This window comes from Oxyura jamaicensis, chromosome 9 (assembly GCF_011077185.1).
Source record: "Oxyura jamaicensis isolate SHBP4307 breed ruddy duck chromosome 9, BPBGC_Ojam_1.0, whole genome shotgun sequence".
Lineage (NCBI taxonomy): Eukaryota > Metazoa > Chordata > Aves > Anseriformes > Anatidae > Oxyura > Oxyura jamaicensis.
In genome coordinates this window covers 2,394,533-2,422,400 of record NC_048901.1, presented here as the reverse complement: position 1 = coordinate 2,422,400, position 27,868 = coordinate 2,394,533, and the positions used below count along the sequence as shown (strand labels likewise).

The following is a 27,868-nucleotide window of genomic DNA, read 5'->3' as shown; positions in this document are numbered from 1 at the left end:
TTGGCGGCGGGGCGGTGGCAGGGCCCGCCTCGACGCGGCGGCGGGGAGGGCGCGGCGCTGCGGGCCTGCCCCTGCTGCCTGCCCCCGCTGCCTGCCCCCGCGGCCGCTCTCCCGCCGGGCGCCGCGGCGACGGTTACTTAGCGGCTGGCAGCCGGCGGCCGCTCCCTCCTCCCTCCCTCCTTCCTCGCCGCCGCTCTCTCCGCCCGGGGAGCGCTCACACCGAGCGAGCCCGCGACGCGGCCCCGCCATGACCAAGGAGGCAAAGAAGCCGTTCCGGCAGAGCGTGGCCGAGTGGCGGCAGTTCGTCTACAACCCGGACAGCGGCGAGTTCCTGGGGCGCACGGCCAAGAGCTGGGGTGAGCGGGGGACGACGTGACCGGTCCGTAACGGGGGGTGCCGGGGCTCCCCGCTGACTCAGCTCCCGCCGCCGCAGCGGGCAGATGCTGCCGGCCTCGCCCCGCCTGGCCGCACCGGGTGGCCGGGGGCGGGGGGGCGTAGGGGACCGGGGCGGCCGCAGGTGACGCCCCCGACCCGGTCCCCCCGCCGCCGGTCGCCCACCGGGGCGGCCGGGCCCTTAGGGCCGAGCGAGCGGCGCCTTTGTGCGGCCAGGCGCGGGGCGAGGAGCCGAGCGGCCGGCCCCGGGGGCCTGCGGCACAGCGGCATGTGCTTGGCGCTTCGTTTCCTCCCGCTCAGGGCTGCTGAGGTCTCTCGGTCCCTTACACAAGATGAAGGCTCCGGAGGCAGCGCTCGTTGCCCCCTCTCAGGTAGCCTTCCCTCTGAGCTGTAAAGCCTGCTATCGTCATCGCGCCCCTTCCAGTAAAAATATTTGGGTTTCCTCAGTATGTTTTCTCGTGTTAGACGCTCGTGTAAACGCTTAATATTAGGATGTTTCCTCAGCCCTCGCGGGACGTATTTACTGACTTTGGAAAACGCTGCGTCGCCTCCCAGGACTTGGATGTTGTCGGGATGCTTCGTAGCTGTGCTTACAAAACCAACACGAGGCTCAGCATGGCGTGGAGGAGCAGGCCAACGCATCCTTGGCCCTGACACAACCTTAATGAATGCTCATGCTGGAACGGCGAGGAGGAGCCTTCGGCAGGCTGCGCATGGGGCGTGCGGCCTCTGCGGTGCCAGGGGCTCCGTCTGTCAGGAGAGGGCCCTTGCTCTGACAGGAGTTCTCCTCCATTCAGATGGAAATAAGAGCTCGCGAGCGGCTCTGCCAGTTGAATAGCAAAGGAGAGGAAATTTCCACTATGCTGTCGTCTAGTGATCTCTCTGCGCAGGCAGGTTTCCTGAAGCGCGTGGGCTGGATGAATGGGTGTATGGTTTGCAGAAGGCTGTTTGTGTCGTGAATCTGACAGGCACAAAGGCTGTGGGCACATCAGAAATAGCTTGTGACTCAAAAAAAAAAAAAAAAAAGATACTGAAACAACCTTCTCTGTTCAAACCTATCTGAGAGGATAAATCACTTACAATGTTACTAGCTTGTGCTAGTCCAAGGCCAAGAGATAACACTTGAAATGGATAGGACTAACTTAGTGGGTAATTGAGCTGCTATGTTGTTTTACAGCCAGCTCACTTGATAAAAGATGTTTTTCTACATCGAGAAAGTATATATAGACCTAGATAGCAGTTTGAATGATCTTGCTTAATTAGCTTTCTTAAGTGATGGTTGACACGGGGATCGTGATACAACTTTTCCTGAAGTATACATTGAGAGGTGACTGCCCAACAACACAATGAATTGTCAGCGTATGTTTTTTTGTCAATATTTATTTGTCCTGGCATTTTGCAAGTAATGCCTTGTGCTTATTTAACTTATTTGCATATATTAAATAAATAATATTTTTTGTCTGTTTTGGGGATTTCAGTACTTGATATCCCAGTCTCAAAAGCATCCACAAAGATTAAAGTAGCAGGCTTTTTGTTTTCTTTTTAATTGCAGAGCACTCGTTGAGTGACTGCTACAGGAGAAAGTGCGGGGTTTGGTCTCACTTCTGCTCTCGGATCACTGATGTGAGCTCAGAGCAGGCTCACTGACTGTTGTTCCCTTGCTCTTGCTGAGCTCCCCTGTGAAAAGCAGGGAGGCAGGAGAAGTGAGCTCTGGCTGCCTGTCTGCTGGGCTGCGGCGTCTCCTGGGACAGTGTGGTAAGAATTCGGTTGGCTCTGATTCTTCCTTGTGTGTTTCTTTTGTCTCAAGACAGCTTCCTCCCAGAAATGAGACAGTAACAGTAGAGAAATTGTTAAATAGCTGTTTGTAGTACGTGTATGTATTGCCCTGATCTGAGGCAGTCCTGGAGCTTTATCAAAATTGTGACTGCAAGGCAGTGCTTCTCTGTGCATCGGAGTGCCTTGGCATTGGAGTACTTGGCCTTATTTGCCATTTCTACACCAGGATTTTAAAAAAGATTTAGCACAAGCAGATGCTGTTTCACTCTGCTCTTTTGTCACATTACAGAAGTGTGTTGCCCTTAGAGTTTTGTGAAAAGTTGCCTTTTACAGGTTGGTAAACAGGCTGTGCTAAGTCTCCTCCTGTTGTAAGAAATGGAGGATTTGTGCCTATTGCAGACCTGAGGGCTAATTCAGTTTGAATCTTTCACAAACTGGTATCCAAATGTCATAGTTCTCTAGTTGTTTTAACTCTGTCATTAAATTGGATGGAATAATACAAGCGCAGTGAAATGCTGGAAATAGACTATGGATGGCTGAAGTCTGTCCCCAGCTGCACACAGAGAGGGAGGATCAGTCCTGGGGCTGCACACAGGCTGTCATCGGGCAGGGCAGAGAAAGGAGAACTTGGAGCTCTGCCACGTGGGTCCTTCCTGTAAGTAAAAGGAAGATTAGCATCTTGTTCTACATGTAATGGCAAGGTGCTGTGCCTGCCTGCAGCTACTGCAGGAGCACGGGGTGAGATCATTGCGGCAGGCAGGCAGTGCTTCATTTGTGGTCACGCTGGGGGCTATGCCAAGCCTGTTGAAGCCTTTCTGTAAAGCTGGCCGTGTCAGGGTGTTGAAGGTAGGGATGATACTCTCTTGGACTACATATAAATTCTGGCCTACTGAATAGTCTTGAGTGCTTAGTGGTATCCTTCAGTGCACAAATATGTGCTTGAAATGAGAAAAAAAAAAAAAAAAAAAAAAAAAAAAAAAAAACACACACAACAAAGCAAAACAAAGAAAAAACAACAAGGGCAAGAAGATCTAGATTTGCTTCTGTTTAGTTTTCACTGTGTTCTTGCTGGGACATACAGTGCTGTCAAAGTTTTAACTGCTTTTCTGTCTTGCTTCTTCTCTGTTGATTATAGTGTTTGAGCAGGGTTTTGGTGTGATTTGGCTTCCTTCACAGGTAGCATAGTGTTAAACGTACTGGGATCTCTGTCTACCATTGCAGTAGAAACACTTGCACACCCAAGCTGTGAATCTTACAGAGACAGTGCTATTTTTTGTGTCGTGGCAGATGGACAGAACACTGAAAAATTCCTGCACAGCCAGGAGTATGACCGCAGTCAAAATCTTACTAAAGTTTTCCATGGTATTGTACATCTTAATAAATAAATATTTGAGAAATCAGTAGACCGTTTTATTTTCCATGACACAGATAGCTCTGAGGAAGGAGAGCTTCCTTTTTACCATTACAGGTATTAGTAAACTCTGGTGGTACATGGGGGATGTGTGTGTTTTAAATCCTTGATGATTACACTTATTTTGTGACTCTCTGCAAGTGTTTCACTTGGCAATTTTTATCGTCTCCTGGAGATGTTGTATCTAGATCTCTGGTTTATTGTGAAATAAACTGTAACACAGGACCAAGGGTTTATTTCTTCTTCAAGTCTTCCTTCCCTCTTTCTTCCTCTCCTTCACCCTGCCGCTCTCCAAACTGGGAAGACAGTAATTCTGAAGTGATTAGGCAATAAGGATGAGACATGATTGCTGCTCATCTAATCTGTACAGATACGTAGGTATAAAGCAAGGAATTCCATCTGCAGGTGGACCAAGAGGCCGCCTGATTGTTGCTGGCATTGGTGGTAGTCCCTAATAACACTGCTTACCTTTCATAATTCCCCTAGTTAAGTTACCGAAGAACAATCACCCAGGTGATAAGATCAATGCACCATGTAATCCATAAAACCATAAAGACAATGTTCTTCATGGTTTTGGAGACTGTTGAATAGTTGTTTCAAGGCCTGTTGTGAGTGTGTTTACATGGATGCATGCGTATATCTACCTCTGTGTGACATTTAGGTAGAGCTGCCAGTCTGGTTTATGCCAGACGGATGAACTGTTTGTCGTTTTTACCATGTAAAGAGTGGAAAACTCGTATTTATCGTGGCAGTCATGGCCAGATATTTGATATCTTGACTCTACCAGAGTTAGATGCTCTAATTTTCCCTGTGGAGAAGTGCTCTGATTCTTGCAGATGAACTCCAGCTAACGATGGCACCAATGTGTTGGCTCAGAAATACGAGTTTTCCAGATTTGACTGTTGCTTACCAGCATTGTTAGGATATGAAAGGTTCTTTGATACTGCAGTGTCCTGCAACATGAAAAAACACACACACACAAAACAAACAAAAAACCGCTAGGTATTACAGGCAAGCTGCATTGCAGGATTTGGTTTTGATAGTTTCCTCTGTGTGTTCATGTTAAATAGTGAGAGCCTGCAGGCTGTGCATGGTAACTCCACGCGGGAATGAATGGCAGGTTAGACGTGGTGCCTGCATTTCCCTTGGGTTAAACAAGGAGGAGTCTTTTCCACTGTTGCTTGGGCAGGTCTCGTTCTCTGACAAGAAATCCAGCATTGTGTGGAGTTATTTTGGCTGAGCTCCTTGACAAGTTATGGCTCATTCCTTGTGATTAGCTTAGGATAATTAATGCTAATAGGCTCACAAAGTGCAGCTTAGTTTGGTGCCATTGGAACTTGCAGGGCTTTTTTTTTTTTTTTTTTCTCCATCCTCCCCTTTTTAATGTGGCAAAGTAGCATAAGTGGGGCAGTTTATTCTAACGCGCAGTGTTCTGCAGTGCAGTTCCAAGTTATATTAAAATACAGGTCAAAAGCAGCATTCCTCGGGGGTGCGTGCATCTGCTTTGCTGTGCTGGGAGAGGCTGCTGGAGAGCAGAGGTCTTTCTGGCCTTGTCACTGCTGCCCCCCCACCAGCACGAGGACACAGTAAGGGGCTGTGCACAGACATCGAGGCCCTCTCGTGCCTTCCCCAGTGCTGCTGCTCCTGCTGTGGGCACAAGGGCCAATCAGTAATAAAAATGGGGGGACTTAAAAAAGTGTCCTTTTTTAATGGCTTGATGAAAGTGTATGCCAGAACTGATTAATGCTTGGGGAACAAAATGGGAGCTAGCCAAAGGGTTGGGTGTTTTGTTTCCTTGTTTTGTGATACCCAGAATACATGGGATATTTATGAGGAGATCACTGCTCTGTTTTGGATCCGGTTACAGCGATTGTAAGCTTACAGGTAAAGCAAACTACTGGTGCAACTGCAAACCCAGGTGCAACTTTAGTGGCTTTTGTTGATTAGGATTTCTACTGCTTTCTTGATATGCTCTTTTCAGCTTCTAAATAGCCCTAGAAATAGCTTGCAATAGATGTCTAGCTGCCTCGTTCATTATAGAACAGGGCTGGTTTTGCGTTGTCTCAGGTACTTGGCTTCATAACTTGACATTGCCGTGTGATGCATTACACATCGGTAGCTCCCAAATGCATCTTAAATGGCTGCTCGCTTTCAGAGTACTGCAGATTAGTAAACAACTTTCTTGACAGGTGAAGTTGGAAACTAAAACCAAAATCTGGCAACGTTCAGTTGGTTGCTGCAGGGGACTTCTGTCACGGTAACAATAACTTGGGAACCACCTCATTATTTTAATATACAGATTTTTTTTCCGAAGCAGTGCAGGTACTTGCATCTGCAGTGGTTGTGGATTCCTGGTGGCTGTAGTGCACCAGAAAACGTGTCAGCCAGAGCTGAGGCTGCCTTCTGTCATCTCCCAGTGGACAGTACCCATCACTGGGGTGCAGTCATTTTTGCTTTTTGCTTTTCCCTTTTCTGTGGAAAATAGAAGAGTACTGCACTTGAGTCTCTCATGTAGTCGGGTGTCAGTGATAGAGTGCTTGATACTGATTTCGATATCTCTTGGACTTCCTGATAGCAGCCTTATTGACAGAATATTTGTAAATAGGTGAATTTGCATCAGTGTTCAGTTATGTTTTCAGGTTAGAAAGGTTCTGAAGGTGCTTTTCTGTAGTTGGCTCTCTGTGCGAGCATCTAAATTCCTCCATACCGGTATGGTGCCCATACTTTTTGACAAGGTGTACGTGTCCATGAGCCTCAAGTGATGAGTCTTAAAACAGAATGACATGCTCTTCTTTAGCTTAGTATTGTATACTCAATTAATTAATCAATTTGTGTAGAATCTTATATATCATTTACCAGGTCTTCTATCCAAACAGTATATGTGCTTCTTCAGTCAGGAACTATCTCCAGATAAACCTACATTTTGAAAGGTAATCTCAGTGAACTTATTGGTACATATTTTTAAAAGGCCTGAAAAGAAAATCAAGGAAGTGTAGCAAGCACTATGTTATAACTTTTCAATTTTAATGAGATATGCTAATGTATATAAGTTCATCAGGATCAAAAACTAAGCAATGCGAGAATATTTAATACGTTCGTTTGAAAACTTTGTTACTAAAACAATTGAGCGTTGCTAAATTTAAAAAGGTTAAGTGAGAGCTGTGCATTGTATCTCAGAAAAAGGACCAAGTTCTCTGGCAATCTCTTCATCTAAGCCTGTTACATTGTCTTTTCACTAAAAAACCTGTATCCAGCGTCAATGTCTGTGTATGCATAATGAAAAGTGGGGAAGAAAAAAAAAGAACATGGAAATAAATTGAAATAAAACAAGAGCAAAGCACTTAATCACAGTAAGTTTTCTAGCAGTTTTCCTAAGTAGTGTTCTCACCTAGCAGTTTGTTTCAGCTACCTGATGGAGAGGTATGGTCATGTAATAAGCTGTTCCCTTGAGGCCATGCGCTCAGGTTTTGGGGAGCTCTTTGAGCTGTCAAGTTGGAGCTAGTAGCACCTGTGTACCTGGAGAATCCCAGGAACCTTGGCTGGATCCTGGAGGTAGATCTGTTCAGCAGGTGGATGTGCTGGGCCGAGACTTGGAAAGCCTGAGCAGAAGGCTTGGTGTGTTCTCAAATACCTGCAGCAGGAAGCATTTCCACCTGGAGGGTCTCCTGGAGCAGGAAGAATGTGCGAATGAGTGCCGTGTTGTGTGGGGCGCTCTCAGGTCCTCAGCATGCTGTTACACCACCAGTGCACCTCTGCAGCCTGTTCTTGATCCGGCGTAACAGTTTCATCTTTGCACTCAGTTCTTTCGTCTTCCCGACCACCCCTTCCTTTCCAGATGCAAAACTGTAACTCCTTTAAACAAACGGAGCTGGAATGGCTTGCTTAGTTGTCTTTGCTAGCTTCCCAGTACAGCCCAGAGTGGTTTCCAATACTTCTCTCTTAAGGATACCAAAATGCCGGATTGTATCCTGTAAATTTTGAGAGCTGGAAAGTATGAAGAGAACTTTTCTATGTTGTGCAATACATGTATATGCTGGGGCATGCTGATTTATAGCTACCGCTGGGAGCGGCAAGGGTCCTGGGGGGGGAAGAAACAACAGATTGAGCATTTTATCTTTTTTGAAAATCAAAACAGGAAATTGGAATTAGCTGAAACAAAAATAATAATTTTAGCTTTTCTTTACAGGTTTGATCTTACTATTCTACCTGGTATTTTATGGCTTCCTAGCAGCACTCTTCACGTTCACAATGTGGGTTATGCTTCAGACACTGAGCAGTGACATTCCAAAGTACCGCGACCGGATTTCTAGTCCAGGTAACACTGTGTTTATTTTTTCCATAAACCCATTTCTGGCTTAACAGCCAAGTTTTACTTGCAAGTTTGTTTTTAAGTTGCAGCTGTCTATGAAAAACTGTGATTATTATTCAATCACAAATTTCAATGGAAAAACTTGAGTCAAGTATGAGGCAAGTTATATATATAGCATACATTCAGTCAGCAGCTCTCTGTGCATATGTGCTAACTTCTGCTGATTTTTTTCTCTAAATTCTCTTTAGTTGTTTTTGTCATATGTTTAGACTGCAATTTTCCCTTCGCATCCATACAAAATTCTGTTGTAAAAGTGGAGTTATCATTTGACCAAACTGCTTTAGAGATACTTTAGATCAAGTCTCTTGGATCAGACGGAAAGCCACCTGTGAGTAGTATTTGGTACTTGGAAGAAAGTAAAGGAGGGGGCTGTGTTACAGGGATAATCCGCTCAGGAGCTTGTAAGGACTACGATGGGAAGGCATTTCCAGAGTTTTAATTTTAGTATTAGATAGTTTTCAACCAAGGTGGAATGCCTGTAGGTTCCAGAGGTTGTTGACATATTACATAGGGATCCATGGAGAAGGGAACGTGTGATTTTACAATGAAGTTAAATCTATATAATATGTAGCTGCCACTAGCAGCAGTGTCTTGCTACCTCTTTCTTTGTGTACATGCTCATCCAGTCCCACAGCTGGCTGGTTCAATGAGCTAAATGTGATGGAAAAATAATTCTGCACAAATAAAAATGTATAATGAGGTCACTGTCTTTATACTTCTTATTAAGATCAGTTTAGATATATCACAGAAAAAAATCTATCATTCTGAGCTCTATTTTGGTGTATCTGTATACTAGGGGAAAAAATAAAAGGATTTGCACTGTAAAAGTTTTAAAAGCTGCTTCTGCATACTTTACACTGAAGAGATTAATCTTTTCTAGATACTGTTTCTGGAGAATGTATAAGTATTTGATTTCTACATGTAATTTAAATGATTGGGCCACCTGAAAATGTAATAAGATCTCTCAAATCTTATAAAAACTTGGCTTAGGGATCAAACATGTAAAAAAACAACAAAAACTAAATGGCTATGCAATATTAATTTGGGGCCCCCAGCACAAGAAAGCTGTTAGAGTGAGTCCAGGGGAGGGCTACAAAGATGATCAGAGCCTGGAGCACCTCTCCTATGAAGAAAGGCTGAGAGAGCTGGGGTTCTCTCAGGGTTCAGCCTGGAGAAGAGAAGGCTCTGGGGAGACATCGTTGCGGCCTTTCAATACTTAAAGGAGTTTCTTAAAAAGATGGAGAGGGAGATAGTGCTAGGAGAAGGGGGAATGGTCTTAAACTAAAAGAGGATAGATTTAGACTAGACGTTAGGAAGAAATTCTTCATTGTAAGGGGAGTGAGGCCCTGGCACAGGTTGCCCAGAGAAGCTGTGGATGCCCCATCCCTGGAGGTGTTCAAGGCCAGGCTGGGTGGCACCTTGGCTGACCTGTGGGTGGTGTCCCGGCCCATGGCAGGGGGTTGGAGTTAGATGGGCTTTAGGGTCCCTTCCAACCCGAGCCATTCTATGATTGATGTTTTGGTGAGAGTTAGTTTATGTCTTTAGAATACTTTTTCCTTTTTTGAACTTCAGACGCACAAAATTAACCACCATCTTGCAGCTGCATTAGTACTTAAGATGAAATGTAAATCAGTGTGTGAGCAAGTTGCAGCTGGGCCCCTGTGACAAATCTCTCTGGATTCTGAACAGATTTTTGTTTTGATGTGGTGTTCAGGCCATCTCTAACAGGTGCCCTTGGACCATAAGGGATTCTTGAGGCTCTGTACAGCCTTTTCAAGCTAATAATGTGCTAAATTCTGAAAGAAAAACAAAAAGATGATCTGCTTGGTTTAAATAATAATAATAATTAAAGAAAGGTGGCTTACGTGACTATTTCTTCTTCTGTGGTAGTCTGAACGTTGGTAGTGAATAGAGCTGTGGGTAGCTGTGGCTTAATACTGAACTTAGTGAAAGTTTCTCTCTTGACTTTGGGTTATTGATTTTCCTTTGTTTTGAAGTGTCATAAAGGATGTTAGTGTAAAATAGCATATCTTCCACAACTAGTTGTTTTTTTTCTTAGGTGTTTCTAAAACATTTCTGAATTTATTTTTATTAACAATAACTTTATGTATGAGTAATTAAAGACAATAAAATTGCTTATCTCTGTTTTAATGTTTTAATGTTAAGCTTAACTGTATCATTTTTCACTTGCAGTGAAACATGTCGTGTCCCTGGCTGTAAAACTTTAATTTATTAAAAAAAAAAAAATCTGCACACAAAACCTGGATGGCGTAGGTTAAAGTTTTACTCTTGTATTAAAAATATTTGGAAATCTCCCGGATTGATTTATTGTATAATTGGTATTTGGCTTGCAATGGGCACTGGAATACAATAATATCAATCGAATACACATGATTTTAAGGCTTTTTTTTTTTTTAAATCTCTTGGAATTGTAGGATAGTGTAATCTCTGTTACAATCCTAGATATAATCCTGTGTTGAGGCTGCTAATTCTGTTTGCCTAAAAGTCTCCATACCCTGCATCTCTCATGGTCTGTGCTTCAATCCTTCTTCAAATAGCTTCTTCTGCAGCCTTTCCATCATAGTCTCTAGGCAGATTGTGATGCACTGGAACTGGAGCAGTCCCTTCCTCTTAGGATATTTTTGAAGTTCCCCTGAAGCAACGAGTCTCTTCAAATTATTGTTTTTTTTCATTGATGACTACTAGTTTAGTAACTTTGTCATTCACTTTGAAAAACAGCATGGAAGGCTTTTGTTTACGATATAAGTATATAGATAATAACAATCTCTTCTCCCCCCAAACTCCTGAAGTGACTTTTCAACCCTGTTGCTAGTTACCTTGTATTTTTTTGAATCCCAGTTCAGTGTGGAGGTCAGAAAATGACTAAAGGTGCAAAGTAATTTGCAGTCAAATATGGTATTTCTAATTTTACATGGACTGTCAGTCACAGAGGCATTTAATTGTGGCTTTCCAGGATGGAAATTCTTCTAACAGAGAATGGAGAATTTTTTTTGAAATCCTAAAAATAAAAAAGATTAAAATTGTACGTAATTTTGGAATCTAAAATATGTTTGTGTATGATAAATTTATAGTACATGCCTTTCTTATTTCTCAGTGTATTTATAGTAATTTCTGCCTTCACATGAGAAGCTTGGATATTTCCGTAGGTGAATGTCAATAGACCTGGGCTGCTTAATGGCACTTTCTATATGCTTTCCAAAAGCTTACTGATGGATTAACTGTGGTAAAGTATTAAGAATCCTTCATTAGGACAACTTCAACTTTCTCTTTCTACTGCAGTCTTGTCTTCTCATATGTTTATTTTGTATAAAGAAGGCCTGATTTTATTTATCTATCTATTTTTGGTGGAACTGTAGTCTTAAGTCTCAGCGATAATTGAAGAGACCGGTGCATGGTCGCTGAACTGTTAGTTACAACTGCAGTTACTGGCCTGCTCTCATTGGATCGAGCAGCAGTTACCCTGAGGTGCTGTAAGCAGAGCACTCACACACCCTCCTTTGAACCTCGTGTGGTGTGGTTTGCTGCCGGGGCCGCGGTGGGTGACAGCAGTATTTGGTGTCCCTGTCAGCGACAGCTCCCTTGGTGCTAGCCTGTGTGTGTCAGCAGAGCACGTGCCTGTGTGACGTCCCTCCCGCGTTGCCAAACTGTCCCTGAGATGAGGCTGAATATTTCCTTGCCCTCTCTTGGGAAGAAGGGCAGCTATGTTCTGTCAGGAGCCCCAGCTCCATGTCAGTGTCTGCCTTTTTCACCATCCAGCGCGAAGCCGGGTTTCAGGATGCTGCAGTCATTCCTCCCACTAGGCCTGGCACCTCTCTGCAGTTCGTTCCTGCTCTGGTAGCAACGGGAGGTGTGTGAGGGCGGCAGGCAGGGAACCGGTAGCGCTGCTGTCACTGAGGCTGTGGCGTCCTGTGCCCGTCAGGGACCTCCTAGCTACCAGGGCCTGGCTGCGGCATGCCCCTGCCCGCTGCTTTAATCCCGTGTTCTCCTTGAGGCCAACCACCTCTAATTCCTCTGAAGAGAAAGAGGGAAGGAACAACTAACTAACTTTGTCTTGTTTGGGAAAACTTACAAGCCATCTTTGTGCATTATAAAGCTTCTTAAAATCCTTTATTTCTTGCAGGTGTCTATGAGATGAATAAAGTCTTAGCTTCATTCTGTGTTGCCTAGAGCTTTGACGCATAAGCTTAACTGAAGGCTTTCTGGGTGGTTATTTTTTTATGTTTAGATTAATCTGCTGAATATTGAAAATGTGGAGTGAATCAATAAAATTGTTTGATTGAAGGTGATTTAAGCTTCTGATTTTGCTATTTCTAATCATTGGGTTTGGTTTATGAATTGTAGTTATATGCAGGATTGAATTTAAGTCTTAATTCACGTGGAGTGATGTTGATTTTTGATAACTGACTTAAAACACAAACTGCTTTCTGGTTCTGTGGCATATGGGGGTAACATTGATGTTTCTTTAAAGATAGGTATTTTTCAATTTATGGATATGATTTTTGAGTAGGTTAGAGTGGTTTAAGGATGAGAAGTTGTTCAGTTCCTTACTTGTGGTTTTTCTTTTTAAGGGCTTATGATTTCACCAAAGCCAGACACTGCACTGGAATTCTACTTCAATAAGAGTGATGCCAATTCATATGCACAATATGTTTCTACACTTAAAAATTTTCTTGAAAGTAAGTAAGTTACTGACAGCTACCCTAGTAGTTCAGGCGTCTTGCTGTTGGGTACGTTTCCTTTTTAACTTGAAGTTAGTAATTGCTAAAGAAAATTGATGCACTCAGGCTTACTCTAGACAAGTATGTTATTGAAGTATATACTTTACAGAAAAAGGTAATTATCATTGCCTATGTTTGACAGGGAAATTGAGCCGCTCAAAAATTGTAAGTCAGAATTGAGGAGGTTCTGTAGAATTGCACCTTTTTGCATGAGTTGCTTTGTTAGATACACAAGGTGTGGGCTTTCCTTTCAGAGATCTGGGGAGGTGAGAGGGGGGTAGGAAAAATGCTACATTAAATGATGACCTGCCTCTCCTGCAATTCAGTGGGTTTTGGACTCACTATGAGGTTGAGCATTTATTACCTTTTTTCCGTTTTATTTTATGTATGCTTAGCTATGAGAGGCGGATGGGGGGGTACACAAGACAGAATGCATTAAATGGTGAATATGAGAGCATTTGTGACAAAGTGATCTATGTACTTGTGAAGCAGAAGTGAGAATAACTTGGGATGTAACTATAACATCAGTCATACTACCCAATGTAAATGCAGAGGTAGTTTAATATTAGCCATTAAAATACTTGAAGTTCCTTATAAACTGCTTTAAAACAAAGTACCGAAGGAAAACTGGCCTAGTTTCCCGGTTTTAAAAAAAAGTTTATATTTTAATACATTATTAGTTTAGAATGATGTACAGAAAATAATAATGATTCTAGAAGGAGGATTTTATTTCTTTTGTAATATTCTCTGTATTCTTTCATTTGGCTACGATGCCACTTATTGGGGTTAGCCTCGATCTCTGGAGGTCCCTTCTAATGCCTATGATTCTGTGATTCTTGATAAGACTTGAAATAGCGTTTAAGATAGAAATAAGAGGCATAGTACTTTGAAAATAATCCTGTAAGAAAACTCCTAGAAAAGTAGTAACTATAAATTAGAGGTTTATATAGGCTTTCTGCATTTTTACTTACTTGTATTCTTTGTATTGTTGATTTAAAAACTGTTTTTCTTTCATAGCATATGATGATTCAAAGCAATCCGAAAGTATAAACTGTACACCAGGAAAGGTTTTTGATCAGAATGATGTTGCTGATAAAAAGGCATGTCGATTTAATCTCTCTGAGCTTGGACAATGCTCTGGAAAGGAAGATAAGACCTTTGGCTATTCTAAAGGAACTCCCTGCGTGCTTGTGAAAATGAACAGAGTAAGTGCTTGCTTTTTTTTAAAAAAAAAATATTTTTTAGTATAAGCATTTCCAGCTAACACTGTATGAAATATCACTGCTGAAAAGGACTGAAATACATGTTCAGTTTGCTTCTCAGGATATTCACATTTTTGGAATAGTGTAATTAACTGAAATGTCTACCAATACATGTGTTTCAGAGAGTAAAATGAAGTGGGCTTTTTGAGCATTCTAATATTTACAAGTATTGGCCTTGATCACTTGCATCAGGATATCTGAAAACCCTATTTAAAGAATAAAATGTGCTTTGGTTTTGCTTACTGTTCTATGTAACAGATTGTATAACACTCTGCAGGTCAAGTGTTTTACTTTGTGCCTGCATTCCAGAAATGTAATTAGAATGTCATGGGTTCTGTAACTCCTAAACTATGCAAAGTGATGAAAACTTTTACTGAATGAATAACTGACTTTCCAGTGATGTTGTATGTTTCTTGAACTGCCAATTGGTTTGTCATTAATATTACATGCTTAATGTGAAGTAAGAAAATAATCCTTGGTATGGCTGCTATCTAGTTGAGCTTTAACTTAACAATACTTTACATCTTGGTTCTAGTCTAAAATTGTGCTTCAGAAAATTGATACTAGACAGATTTGCTCCCTGTATCAACTCTGTCATAGAAAGTGGGAGAACGTTTGAATTTGATATGTAAAATTGGAGAGGGGAAGAAGGTCTGTAAATATTTTAACTTTCTTTCCTTTAGATAATTGGATTAAAGCCTGAAGGAGAACCATATATACAGTGTACATCTAAGGTCAGTTCTGATTGTAAGAAATAAATGTGTAGTTAATTTTCCTTGTGATTAAGATGAAAAGTGAATGTAAATGCTGTCAGAACATTTATTTCCATCTCTTCTGTTAGACTTCGTACTTCATTTTTTATTGTTTTCATCTTACTGTATGTCTAGTTTTAATGTATTTAATTTCTTCAGTATAGTTAGTCTTTTATTATTCCTCTTTTAGATGTATTTGAGCTACCTCACTTCCTATACCATTGAGAAAATGCATAGGCATAACTTGTAGTCATGCTTATTTATTTTTTATTTAGTGTGATTTATGTTTTGTTTTTCCCATTTCATAACCTATATTTTTATTTTTTTCTCCATGCTGCAAGTGCACCTTAGACAATTTTATAAATGATGGGTAAGACAAAATGTGGAAACTGGTGTTGTTACTGTTCAAGTAAAAGTTGTCTCCAAATCAAATACAAGCAACTTGTAGTAACAGCTAATCTATAAGTGTTTATTGAGTACCAAATGCTTACACAGAATGTTTTAAGGTAATTATTATAATTGCTCTGTTTTCTACATGTTTCTCCTAGACTGCATGGGGAGCAGTGAAAGCCAGGGTAAGTTAGTAGGTTCAGCAAGGGATAGTCATGGCTCCTAGATTGAGATGACTGATAAAAACATAGGCGGGGGAATTTCAGTAATTAATGGGACAAATACTGCAAGTTTTTCTGCCTTCATTCTAGATATCTGTGGTAGGCATAAATTTTAATACTTGATTTCTGACAAGTCCTTGGAACCTTTGATCTCTCCATGGTAGTCTGTTGCAAGCAAAGTTGATTCCTTCTCTTATTTGAGACTCATTTCTTTGTGTCCATTCTTAAAACATGTTCTGTTGGAGGAATTTATTTCCATAGAAGAAATAAATGCTTTTTCTACTTCTTTTCTGCTTCTCCAGTTTATCATTTTTTTTGTAATTTAATATCCCAAACTGGACACAAGGTTTCTTGTAGCTGAGGCAGGTAATGACAGAATTTTTCCCTCCCTGTCATCACACTGGAAGTAGTTACGTCTCTCAAGGTGAATTTACTCTTTGTAATAGTACTACTACATTAAGCACCATTAACAACTGTCATTTTCACCTTTTGTCTGTTTGATTTTTAGAGAACAACTTCTGACTACTTATGCCCCTTGCTTATTGAAACTCTTTGTTTAAACTTGAAGGATTACATTGTACATTGGCTCACATGGCCTTCTTTCCAGTTTTGTTTTTATTTCTTTGACTCTGTTGGAAAAGAGTACAGTGTAATGGTCTCTTCTGTAGCGGATGAGGTGACTGCTTGCATCTCTTCTGGGATTTGGTGATGCAAGGATGGGAATTGTGATCCTCTTCTCTGCACACTGGAGAGGGTGGAGAAGGGTTGCCAATTGCTTTGCATTTTGCTGATGAATTTATAATCATGCTGCAACTGCCTTAGAATCTGAATGCAACCCCTAAATACTGGCTCATAACAGAAATGGAAGTGTAGAGGCTGTTTGTCCTTCTCTGTTGCTTCTCTTATTCAGGGTGTTTACTTAGTCTTTAAATAACTGCTGTGTTGCAGCATTTTTTTTTTCCTTCTCCGTTAGGGTCAGCAAATGTGGATTAAAAAAGTTTGGGGTGTATTACAAAGTGAAGCCCAGGTGACACTCATTTCTGACAATAAGCCTCTTGCTGGCTATCATAGCTCGTAGAATATATGAAAATGTTTGTGCGGTTCGTAGCACAAACGCAAACTAACCGGTAGTTATAAGTTTTGCATCAGAAATTTTTTAATATCTGAGTGACAAAGATGGAATTTGCTTAAAAGGTGATTCTGTTGAGCAGAGCAGATGTCCTGCTATCATGTTCTCTTCATTATAGGGCAGACCTTTATTTTTTTTAAACCTCTGGATCAGCTGTTGATCAACTTTTCTTTCCACTTCACCAATGTTTTTAAATACTTATTACTATTTGATTTTTTCACATATTGGGAGCAATATGAAGAATTGTCTGCCTTGATTTTTATACAGTCTGACTTTTAAATAAATCTAAAAATTAACTGTAAGGACAAGTCTCTCAAATACTAGATGAGGTAAACAGCCTTCTGACCACACATCCTGCCTGTCTTTGCTACCTGAAACATTTGAGTTTTTCATTTTGAAATTGGTACCATAAAAAAAAAACATTTTCTTCAAGCATTCTTCTGTGAGGTGACCCTTCTTTCTTCTTACTGTGCCTTCTCCTTGAGATGTGTTTAAAGAGAGAAACTTGAGGTAGATTTGTGACATCACAGTTGTCATGTTTCATAGGTGGGGGTGCTCCCCACACCTCCATGCCCCTGCCGCCCCTTGCCGTCATCACAATGATTTCTGTAGGTAAGAGCAGTTAGTGTTTGCAGTGTCAGACACTGAGTACAGCCCATTCTTGCTCCTGCACCCTGGAGGAACTGACCTGCTGTAGACTTAAGGATCCTCCACAGAGAGAAACATGCTAAGAAAGGATTCTGCTGTCAAGAAGTTTGAAGATCAGTGGTTTGGATCTTTAGTTTTAGGCTGCGTGTTGGGAAATCTTGCTGCAAAGAATTAAGTCTTTCATGTTACATGTGTAACTACACATACTGGATGAAAATTGAGAGGCGGCCCTCTGCAAAGCTCGTGAGGTTCAACATAGCCAACTGCTAGGTTTTGCACCTGGGCCAGGGCAATCCCAAGCACAAATAAAGACTGAGCAGAGAATGGATCAAGAGCAGCCCTGAGGAGAAGGACCTGGGGGTGGTGGTTGACAAGAAGCTTGACACGAGCTGGCAATGTGTGCCTGCAGCCCAGCAAGCCGCCCGTACCCTGGGCTGCACCAAAAGCAGTGCGGGCAGCAGGGCAGGGGACGGGATTGTCCCTGTCTCTCATGAGACCCCCCCCTTGGAGCCCTGCTCCCAGCTCTGGGCCCCAGCACAAGGACATGGAGCTGTTGGAGCGAGTCCAGGGGAGGGCTGCAAGGATGCTCAGAGGCTGCAGCCCCTCTGCTATGGAGCCAGGCTGAGGGAGTTGGGGTCGTTCAGCCTGGAGAAGAGAAGGCTCCGGGGAGACCTTACAGCGGCCTGCCGGTGCCTAAAGGGAGCCAACAGGAAAGCTGGGGAGGGACTCTCTATTAGGGAGCGATGGGACTAGGAGTAACAGCTTTAAACTAGAAAAGGATAGATCTAGATTAGGCATTAGGAAGCAATTCTTTACTCAGAGGGTGGTGAGGCCCTGGCGCAGGCTGCCCAGAGCAGCTGTGGATGCCCCATGCCTGGCAGTGCCCAAGGCCTGGATGGGATTTGGGCAGCCTGGGCTGGTGGGACGTGTCCCTGCCCATGGCAGGGGGGTTGGATTTAGATAATCTTTACGGTCCCTTCCCACCCAAACCGTTCTATGATTGTATGAAAATCAGTAGGTTTGTAGTTTTGTACAGGTTTGTACTTTTTTTTTAATGGCAGAGAAGATAAATAGTATTAATTCCGAGCTATATGCATTTTTGTTGTTTAGAGATCATCTTGACTTTGTATTAGGCATCTTCCTAATTTACAAGAATGAAAAATACTTTCCTTGCCATTGTCAACATACTTGGCCTTGGATTTCCCTTTTTTTTTTTTTTTTCTGAAGAAATCTCAGATGTTGTTTGTATAAGGTTCTGCTAACCTGGATATTGCTGTTTTATCTTGTTTCAGTAAGTTTTGCTTTAAACTGCATCGTGAGTCTAAATGGCTACTGCAGTTATACCATTACTCCTTCTTAGATAAGTCATTCTTGCACAAGTTCTTTCCATGTGCCTTTTTACATTGCTTTAGCATCTGAAAAATTATTTTAAGACAGTCCTAATAAAAACTCTTGTAGGTGAGGTAGAAATCTACCTTTATGTATCCAACTAAGTGGTCTGACTTGTAGATTTGCTGACTGCCTGCAAGTTTGTGGAAATTTTCAATGGTAAGCAGAAAAACTGACACTAATGCATTGGTTCTTGAAACTTTTCAACTGATGCAGCTAGCTTAATCTTTAAAACTTTGTGTAGGGATATTAGTTAGGATTAATTATTATTATTTAAACAAAAAAACCCACAGCATTTGCATGAGACAGGCAGTTGCATGTCCAACAACCTCTGCTATTTTATTTTGATAGCTTAATGCGTATGTTTATGACTGTATGCATGCGTTGTGTTTAGCTGCTAGAGAAAACCCCACTCCTATTTCTCTTATATCATTCTGAATTCAAATTTTGTAAGCATCATTTCAGAAATATATTTGAATGAGTATATCAGCTGCATGAGCTGTAATGAACATAGACTAATGGTGAAATGAAACATTTCTTGTTAGTAATTAAATTTGCAAACTCAAAGTCTAAAATACTTAGTGAACATATACTGAGGAACTGCAATAATTTAGACTTCAAAGGAACAAGAATCTGGAGGTATTTCTGGGCTGTGGTTTATTCCCTGTTCCTTGATCTTTCTTTACCTTCCCCTTGCTAAGGTTTTTTACTGCAGTTGTATTCTGCACTATGTAGTATATCTTTTTTAAAATTGCAGCTATTGTATATGGTAATATAGGAAAAAAAAAAATGAAAGTTACTAATGCACTTTGAAATTGTGATTTACACTGAAAAAGTAATGATGTTCTAAGAAATATTTGGCATTGGTGCAGAAACAGAGGTAAGCTGCATAAATACAGTGCATAGTATTCAGAAAGGATCTAATCTACAGGTATTTTAAAAATCATGGAAGAAATAGGTTGGATATTAGGAAAAATTTATTTACTGGAAGTGTTGTGCAGCACTGGAACAGGCTGCCCAGGGAAGTGCTGGAGTCACCATCCCTGGCGGTCATAAAGAACGTGTAGCTGTAGAACATACTAACATGGTGTAGCGGTGGACTTGTCAGTACTAGGTTAAAGGTTGGACTAGATGATCTTAGAGGTCTTTTCCAACCTGAATGATTCCATCATTGTATCATTGCCCTTTATTATGGCAGTATGTCTAGCTAGATTCGTTCATTTCCTTGCTGCGTGAACTTGAAATACTTTGCTATGCAGGAGATGCAGTCCTGAAAAATAGTGTGTATACCATAGAACCAGTCAGGTTGGAAAAGACCACTAAGGTCATCTAGTCCAACCTTTAACTGAATACTGAAGTCCACCAGTAAGCCATGCCACTAAGTTCCAAATCAACATGTTCCTTGAAGACCCCCGGGTGGTCATTCAGCCACTTCCCTGGGCAGCCTATTGCAATACTGCAAAACCCTTTCAGTGAAGAAGTTTCTCCTAATATCCAACCTAAATCTCTCCAGCACAACTCGAGGCCATTTCCCCTCGTCCTGTCACCAAAGATAACAGACGCATGGAGATCTGTCTGTCATTATGTTGACAGCATGTGTCAGGGACAGCACAGTTGTATATGCAAGACACAAAAAGATTGTGTATCTTACAGACTGGGTGACTCTTTGGTCAGAAACTATGCAGCATCTTTATAGGTAGCTGCTGCTTACTGCTAGATTTGGTATTGTAGGGAGAAGTCTAGTGATAAGACATGCATATATGCATTAATTCCTTCTGGTGCTGATGACACACAAACTGTGGTAACATCATAATTCTAAAGCTTGGTTTCTGTTTAGGTAGCCTGTATTTCAAAGGTAGCTGAACAAGTTAGGAATGGTACACTATTGCTAGAGTTCCTTGTGAAGGGCTGGGGTTGTACTGTTCTAAATTTGAATCTTGAAAACCTGGCTTTAAACAGAAATTCATCTCATCCTAAACATAGATATGCTGTAGCTTCACCAAAATATACAGGCTTGCTTGTGGATACACGGGATTTTAGCTTGTAGATATGGATTTTTTTTTTTTTTTTTTTCCTGCTGCTGTTATATTAATTTCAATGAATATACCCCCCTCCTCCTTTCTTTGACTGGTAAGGGAAACTTGAATATAAGCTGTCTTGACTTGATTACTAATTTAAATGTTACTATTAATAAGCTTTACTGCAGCAGATGCGTGCAGCATGTAGCTGTTTGCCTAAAATTCATCTACTTTGGAACTTACTTTAATACTTTGGAGCTGCTGCTTTTTTTTTTGTCCTTCCCCTTAGGGATCATGCATTTTTCATTGGATTATAATTCCAGTTTTGTACTTTTATCCAAGTAGATACTAACTTTTAATTTTGTTATCTCCAATCATAGGAACAAGACATGGTTGAGATAAATTATTTTCCTCCAGGAGGCTCGATTGACTTAATGTACTTTCCATACTATGGAAAAAGCTTGCATGTGAGTATGTCTTAATGATGGTCTTCTTACTAAACAGACTGATTGTGAAGTTTGAACGTTTTAATGAGGTACTCACAAGGAATATTACATCTGCACAGATTTTATAGCGCTTGATGAGACTAGAGAGATGCTTTAGCTGGTGTAAGGAAGTAAAGCAGGCACTGTCCTAATAAAGAAAAGGTTGTATGCTAGTAGCATTTATGGCATCTGCTGTTTTTTGGTCACTGATATATTCTGGAATCTTTGCGACTGCAGGGGAAGGCAGAAAAACTAAAGTAGTTCTTTTGAGCCCAACACAGTTCTGAATAGTTGATCTTAGGGGCTTATGTACAGGATATTAGATTTGTAATTCAGCATGGTGTTGTTGCTTATACATCTTTGTGGCTCTGCAGTCATGTTTTCTCTTCACTCTGTTTTATGAAGAAGCACTTCAAGGTTGCTGATAACGTTTTTTTTTTATCTTAAATATTTTTTGTCTTTGCTTGTCCACATTGCCCTCTTTGTATTCTGACATTTATCTACTTGAACAGTGAAGTTTTCAAAGTAAAATAACTACTTTATGGACACAGAATATGTATAGTTAAGACTCCAATTTCTTTTCAAATTTAAATTTAGCCATTTTCTTTACTTGAATCTGCTTCTACGTACAGAAAATCTGTACTTTCTGTGAGATATAAACTCATATTGCCTCTTACTGACCAAGTTATTTACTCATGGTTGATAAACATGTTCACTGTTCACCACTGAAGATAAAAAGTACTTTTCTAATGTAAATCTTTTAGGCCCATAGGACACCACAGTAGCTGTTTGATATTTTCCCAAAGGTTTTGGTACTTAGCTATTCACTTACTATTTTTCCAGTGTATGCTACACTTATTTGCAGCAGTTGACACACATTTTTTTCTTCACTTTTCTTAATGAGGAAGGAGTTTTTCTTCAACATCTGCTTTTATGTAATTTATGTGTAGTTCTGTTTTGTTGCCAGAATTCTTTAACTGGTAAAGCATCTATTTTCTTAGACATAAAAGATTATAGAGGGACTGTCAAACTCTGCTTACGATAGGCAGAGTCGATATGTACTCTGTTCCCTTTTTGGAATAACAGAATAGGATAAGTGCATTGCTTCTCTAAGAAAAGCAAAATATAGCATGAGTAGACTTTAACAGACTTTGATAGACCTTGTCAGGAGATAGTTTGTACCAAAGATGGGATGAAGAAAGAACTTTTCTCATACAATTCCTGTCTTACTGCTATACTGATGAAAAGGTAAGATTATGAAAGGAGAGCCACTAAGTCAGGCAGAACTCAGTGCTGTTCCTTACTTGACTTAGGGTGATTAAGAAATATATATATATTAACTGGTATTTTCTTTTGGAGTCTTTGGGTCAATGTTCTTTCATGTTCACTGTGATGTGGGATAGGTTTGTTTGAGGAATACTTGCTTATATAAGATGCAATTCTCCTATCATTAGTATATTGTGAAAAAGAAGGCAGCAAGAATAGTTGAGAAAAGTTAAGTATTTGACCAGGTCTCAAGAGACTGGATTGATTTCTTGCCTGAACTACAAAATGTATATATTGTATCTATGGGAAACTGTTGAATTATTTCATTCTGCAAAAGAGTTAAGAGGATACAACTAATCTTGCTGCTGTTGAGCTAAGGTAGTAGCAATAAAAGTACTATTTTTTTTAAGTACATAGTTTTATGGTCCAGAATGGTTATTTCCCTTTACTGCTCAGCACAATGAACCCAACTGCCTGACCTTAGAGAATGAGCTTTTTTGCAGATACTCTGTAGTGCTTAGCTGAGGATGCTGATTCTCGTCCCCCGCCCTCAGTCATTTTATATTGAGTAAAAGATCATTCTGGCATCATGTCTTCAAAAAACCATAGAAATTTGTGTACTTATTGAAAAATCTTAGAGATGTGAAAACATCTCTGAGCCAACTCAAGGATTTTATTTCTGAATTGTAGAAAACTTAGTTACTACTTTTAATGTGGGTGGTATAACCACTTAAAACATGAGAATTTTGAGGATGACTTGCTTAGTTCTGTTTCCTCCTCCCAGTCTGAAGTTTATAGGGGAACAGGAAACGTTCTGATCGAGTAAAATGACCCTCCACCAAGGCAAAATAGTTAAGTCAATGTATTTCTTACTAGTCCTTCATTGTAAAGATTGTTGCACATATGCTTCCATGCCATCATTCTTTGTAAATGAGAATTTGACCTTTCTATATTGCCCTCTTTGTTAGAGAGGTAGAGACGATAGCCGGAAAGTAACAGAAATGTATTAAAAGAAACTCTTTAAGTTAACGAAAAATTTAATCCAAGGTTTTGTTCACTTAAAATTTAAGGCTTGTACTTGTATGATATGCAGTGTCATATTTAGGCCAGTAGCTTCTTTGAATTTTATTGTTCAGAATTACCCATGTTTGCTGGCTACCAGGAGAATAAGTACATATTTTTACTTAATTGGCAGTCACTACTGTTGACCTGAAAATGATAAATAAATTGTGGAAATGCTTGACTCTAATATAGGCATGAAATGCTGCTCTGAAAGTATATAATAAATTCTTATTTTAATTGATGGTCACTTTATGAGAGAATTCAAGTTGTCCTAATTGAATTGGACTTGAGAAATCATACTATCTTGACAAAAAATATAATTGTGTTCCATCTTATATTTTAGTTGTTATTATAGGGAATGGAGTGAAGAATTGTAATTGTTCCACCAAATGCGACTGACCAGGATACTGTTGAAATACTCAAGGAGAGGTTTCTGTCAAAAGCTATCAAACAGATAACACATTTTACAATATGTTATTGTTGAACAAATAAATGGGATAGAGTGGAAGGGAAGCTAGCTTACTAATAGTTGTTAAAACATGCTGTTGGCCAGAAAAACAAACAAACAAAAAACAGTTTAAAATGTGTAAAAATTTGTTCTATAAGAAATTGAGAAGAAAAAAAAAATGACAAAAGAGGGAATTGATAGGAAGGCAGAATGTAGTTTCAGAGGATGTTTCAAGTAGAGGTTTCTAGAAAATCAAACGCAGTGTAATAAAAGGGTAACGTAATGTACCACTTGAAGATACTGTCTGTGACTCAAATTAGGTTGAACGTGTTGGTTATGAAATAGTTTCAAGAATGTATACCTGATTATCTAACTTGGAAAAAATAGTCTTATCTCAGTCAGACTGGGCTTTGAAAGGTTGGGTTCTTAAATAGCTTTTTTGCTGAACTGTTTTGATGGATTAAATGTTAATTGTTCATGCTAATTGTTATATTCACATCACTTACTCCAGTATCTCAAATATTTTCCCCATCTTTCTGTTTACTAGGCTCACTATTTACAGCCTCTAGTGGCTGTTCAACTAGCAATTAACTCCAACAGTACCAATGAAGAAATAGCAATTGAGTGTAAGATCCTGGGCTCACCTAATTTAAAAAACGAAGATGATCGTGACAAGTTTCTGGGACGAATTGCCTTCAAAGTTCAGATGACTGAATAGCAGGAGTAAAAAGTTCTCCACAAAGTAAACGTTGTGTTGTCTGTTTTGTATCAGCTGGACATGCCATTCTAGGATATGAGACCACCTTGGAGAATGTTAAGGTGGCTTATGGCATTCAGGGTAGCATAACAATATGCTTCCAAATCGTATGTTTAAAATCCCTCAAAATAAATGCCTATCATGCTTCTGCCTGCCCCATTGGAACAGTGTACAGACTATAGTTATGTCATAGGGACCTGTAAATAGCTGTTTTCAAACACTTAATAATGGTGACCTTTGTCCTGTTCTAAAATGTGGTTTTATCCCCCAAGTGAGTGTCTCAAGCTTAATGTGCTGTGCTTTGTAAATATTGTATTGATTTAACACTGGTTTAACTGTCATATCTCAATGCTGACACAGGTATAGGGATAAATAATAAATGGTACCTGATCGACACGGTGATTTTTTTTTTTGAAAGAGTAAACACCTCCACGTAAACTGCGTGTATGGGAGCTGGTGGGTGGATGGATGGATGCCTGAGTGGAAATGCCTTAAACTGTAGATTGGGTGGCATGGGAAAATTACAATGGATTTTAAGAGTTGGTATGGATTTCAGAAAGTAAGTGCTCAACTAGTACTTTCTTGTGCTTGTCACTGTGCAAGTATTGTGTACATGTAATACTTGGTATAGAGTTTGGTATTCTAGTTGAGGAATTGAATCTTTCTTCGTGTTGTTAAATTGCTTGCGATATGTGGAGCACAAATAAAATCTATACAATATTTTAAAACTTTCTAGTTCAGAAATATCAATACAAAACAATTAAGATTCGTTTAGAGTCCTGGTAACAGTTGTACAACAGAGCTGCTTGAAAGAAACAGCCTCACTATTGTGGGAATAGACTTTGATTTTTCCAATTGAAAATAAAAATCAGAGAACCTCTTTTGGGGAGAGGGGATTGTCTTGATTAAACATTCCTGTTTAATTTATATACTCTGTATCATTGCATCATTTTAACATACTTCATGTTTTCTTGTGCTCTTTCATCTTGTATTTTCTGTCTATTTCCTCATCAGCCATTTAAAAAATGGGTGTCACAACTGCTTTATAGAAATTGGCTATCGATTTGGAGTGTGGATTACTTGCAATTTGATTTAATTTTTTTTTATTAATCCACTTGCTAAAATGCCTACAACTAAGCTTATTTGTGACTGCTCCTCACGTCAAACTGAGTTGACCCATTATACTGGGTTATAGCTTCTGTAGTCTTGCTGACATGGGGTTTATAATGCTGTTCCCCAGGGTTTTTGTTTCTGTTTTCTTGAGCACGTGGTCCACATCCAGTGTGTTATTCTCAGTATTAAAGACTACAGCAAATGAAAGACTATAATTTGTGCAAATACTGGTTTGTTCTGTTAGTAATATCATGGCCTAAATTTGTTACTTAACATGCTTTTATGCCTAATTCCTAGAGTGTTTCTATACTTTATTTAAACAAATTAAGTGAATGGTTACTAAAATTCAAGATCCAGTCTTAAAACCCTGCTTTGAAAATGTTTGAGACCAGTGTAAACCACATCAGTGCAAAAACTTTTAAATACCTGTGCAAGCTTACACTGGTGAATGTCTGGGAGAAGCTAATCTTAATTGGACTTTAACAGTGTTGAACCTCATTAAAACAGATTTATAGTGACTGATATCATTTAGCATGCTTTTTTTGTTGTTGTCTACAAAAGAAAAAGTGATGTTCCTCACAATATGCAATGGATACTTATGTAATGATAGCATGCATCAATATTGAGCAAGACTATTCTTTCAAAATATTCCGTTACTAATGTTTCAAATCATGCAGTTTTAGAGCTGGGATACCTGGGTTCTTGAAGATACCGCTGATTGATAATATCTGTATATTAATACTGCCTGAAAGTATTTTAAGAGTCCTGACAGAACTTAAAGTGTAGAGGTTACATCTGAAAAAGAGAAATACTCTTCATGTTAAAAAAAAAAAAAAAGTCACATTTGTGTTCACTTAGAAATGGTAATAATTTTTAGAGAAATGCTCACTTTTCAAATGAGTTGATTGTTGCAACAATTTCTTTCTACTTCTTTATATAGACAAAGCATGAAATGGCAATTCTTCACCAGCACTTTTCAGACAGGTAGAACTCAATAAAATCCTGTTCTCCCTAGATTTTGTAGAAGTGTGGTTTTGTTTTGTTTGATTTTATTTAATCACACAGGCATCATCAGTGATGGGGCTGGGACTTTGAAAGGGTTCAACTATCAAAATCACCATGTAAAATACATGTAGGTAATGAGTCAAGTGTTGAACTATTTTTAAGTAATTGAACTGTTTTCCTTATTTTCATTTCTTTTCAGAATTTGAATTAGTAAATGATCTAGCAGTTATTTATAAATATTAGGGCATGATAAAATTACTTATTTTCTTCATGTGCAAATTTCAGTAATGGTTCACTGGACTTGATTTACAATTATGATTAAAGAGTTAAGTTTACTAACTTCTTAGCAGAAACCTGGGATGTTTAACTTTTATACTGGTTAATACTTATTGTCTCATAGAGTAACTTTTAGTGCCTTCAAGTCTGGAGCAAGAACTTTCAAACATGAAATTGCCAGTTGCTGCAGGTGCTTTTTCAAACTACCGTGAAAACCTGCTGATAACCCACTGAATTGAGGTACCCTCTTCATTTTGCCCCCTGCCAGCCCTGCACATGGACACACAGAGCTCAAGGGAAAGCTCAACAGAAGGTCATCAGGAGACAGCATTAGCCGAAAGGTTCATTTACATTGACTGACCTGTAGATGAGATAATCTCTTGATCAGGTGATGGGCTGCAAACCAAAAATGCAACTTTTACCCATAGAAGTTTCCTGACTATAAAACTGATGTTGCTGTAGACACAGATTCTATCATAGAGGCTTGATTTTACAGAAGTCTCAGTTGTCCTACAGGTAAATTGCATGGAGTAAATGTCATTGTCTTGTTAGAAGCAGCACTTTAAATACAAAAAATCAGACTTCCTAGTTTTTCTTTGTCTACATGGGGATGGAAGACAACCAGAGAGAAGCTAAACAAAAAATTTAGGTTCTTCTAGTTTGAAATCTGTTAGTTTGATGGCTGTCATTCTTAAAGTAAAATCAGTGTAATATGAGGGTTATTCAGAAGCTTGCATGACACTGTGTAGTTTAGATCAAATAGATGTAATAATTCATGACTAAAAGTAAGACTTTTTTGTCTCTTTAAATCTCAGGCAAGCACCTATAAAGAAGCCAATAAAGGAAATTTCAAAGTTATGTTCATTAGCGTGTACATAAATAATTTTGAGGCGCAGCCATGAACAGTAAGTATTGCATGTAGCAGTGGAAGTAGTGCCTCATTCTGATTTTGCAGTAAC

General features: G+C 39.8%; 1 protein-coding gene across 2 annotated transcripts; it reads left to right on the top strand.

The window, feature by feature from the left end:
- Window positions 1-34: 34 nt before the first annotated feature.
- Window positions 35-26,642, top strand: ATP1B3 (ATPase Na+/K+ transporting subunit beta 3). Of its 2 annotated transcripts, XM_035335015.1 has the most exons (8): window positions 35-356; window positions 7,767-7,895; window positions 12,539-12,646; window positions 13,706-13,893; window positions 14,634-14,684; window positions 15,251-15,277; window positions 20,878-20,964; window positions 24,306-26,642. In XM_035335015.1, the coding sequence occupies exons 1-8, from the start codon at window positions 248-250 to the stop codon at window positions 24,474-24,476; spliced, it is 870 nt and encodes a 289-aa protein (XP_035190906.1). In that variant the 5' UTR covers window positions 35-247; the 3' UTR covers window positions 24,477-26,642. The 2 variants fall into 2 exon arrangements, with proteins under 2 accessions (XP_035190906.1, XP_035190907.1); XM_035335016.1 differs by lacking the exon at window positions 15,251-15,277 and having other exon boundaries at window positions 36-356.
- The last annotated feature ends 1,226 nt before the right edge of the window (window positions 26,643-27,868 follow it).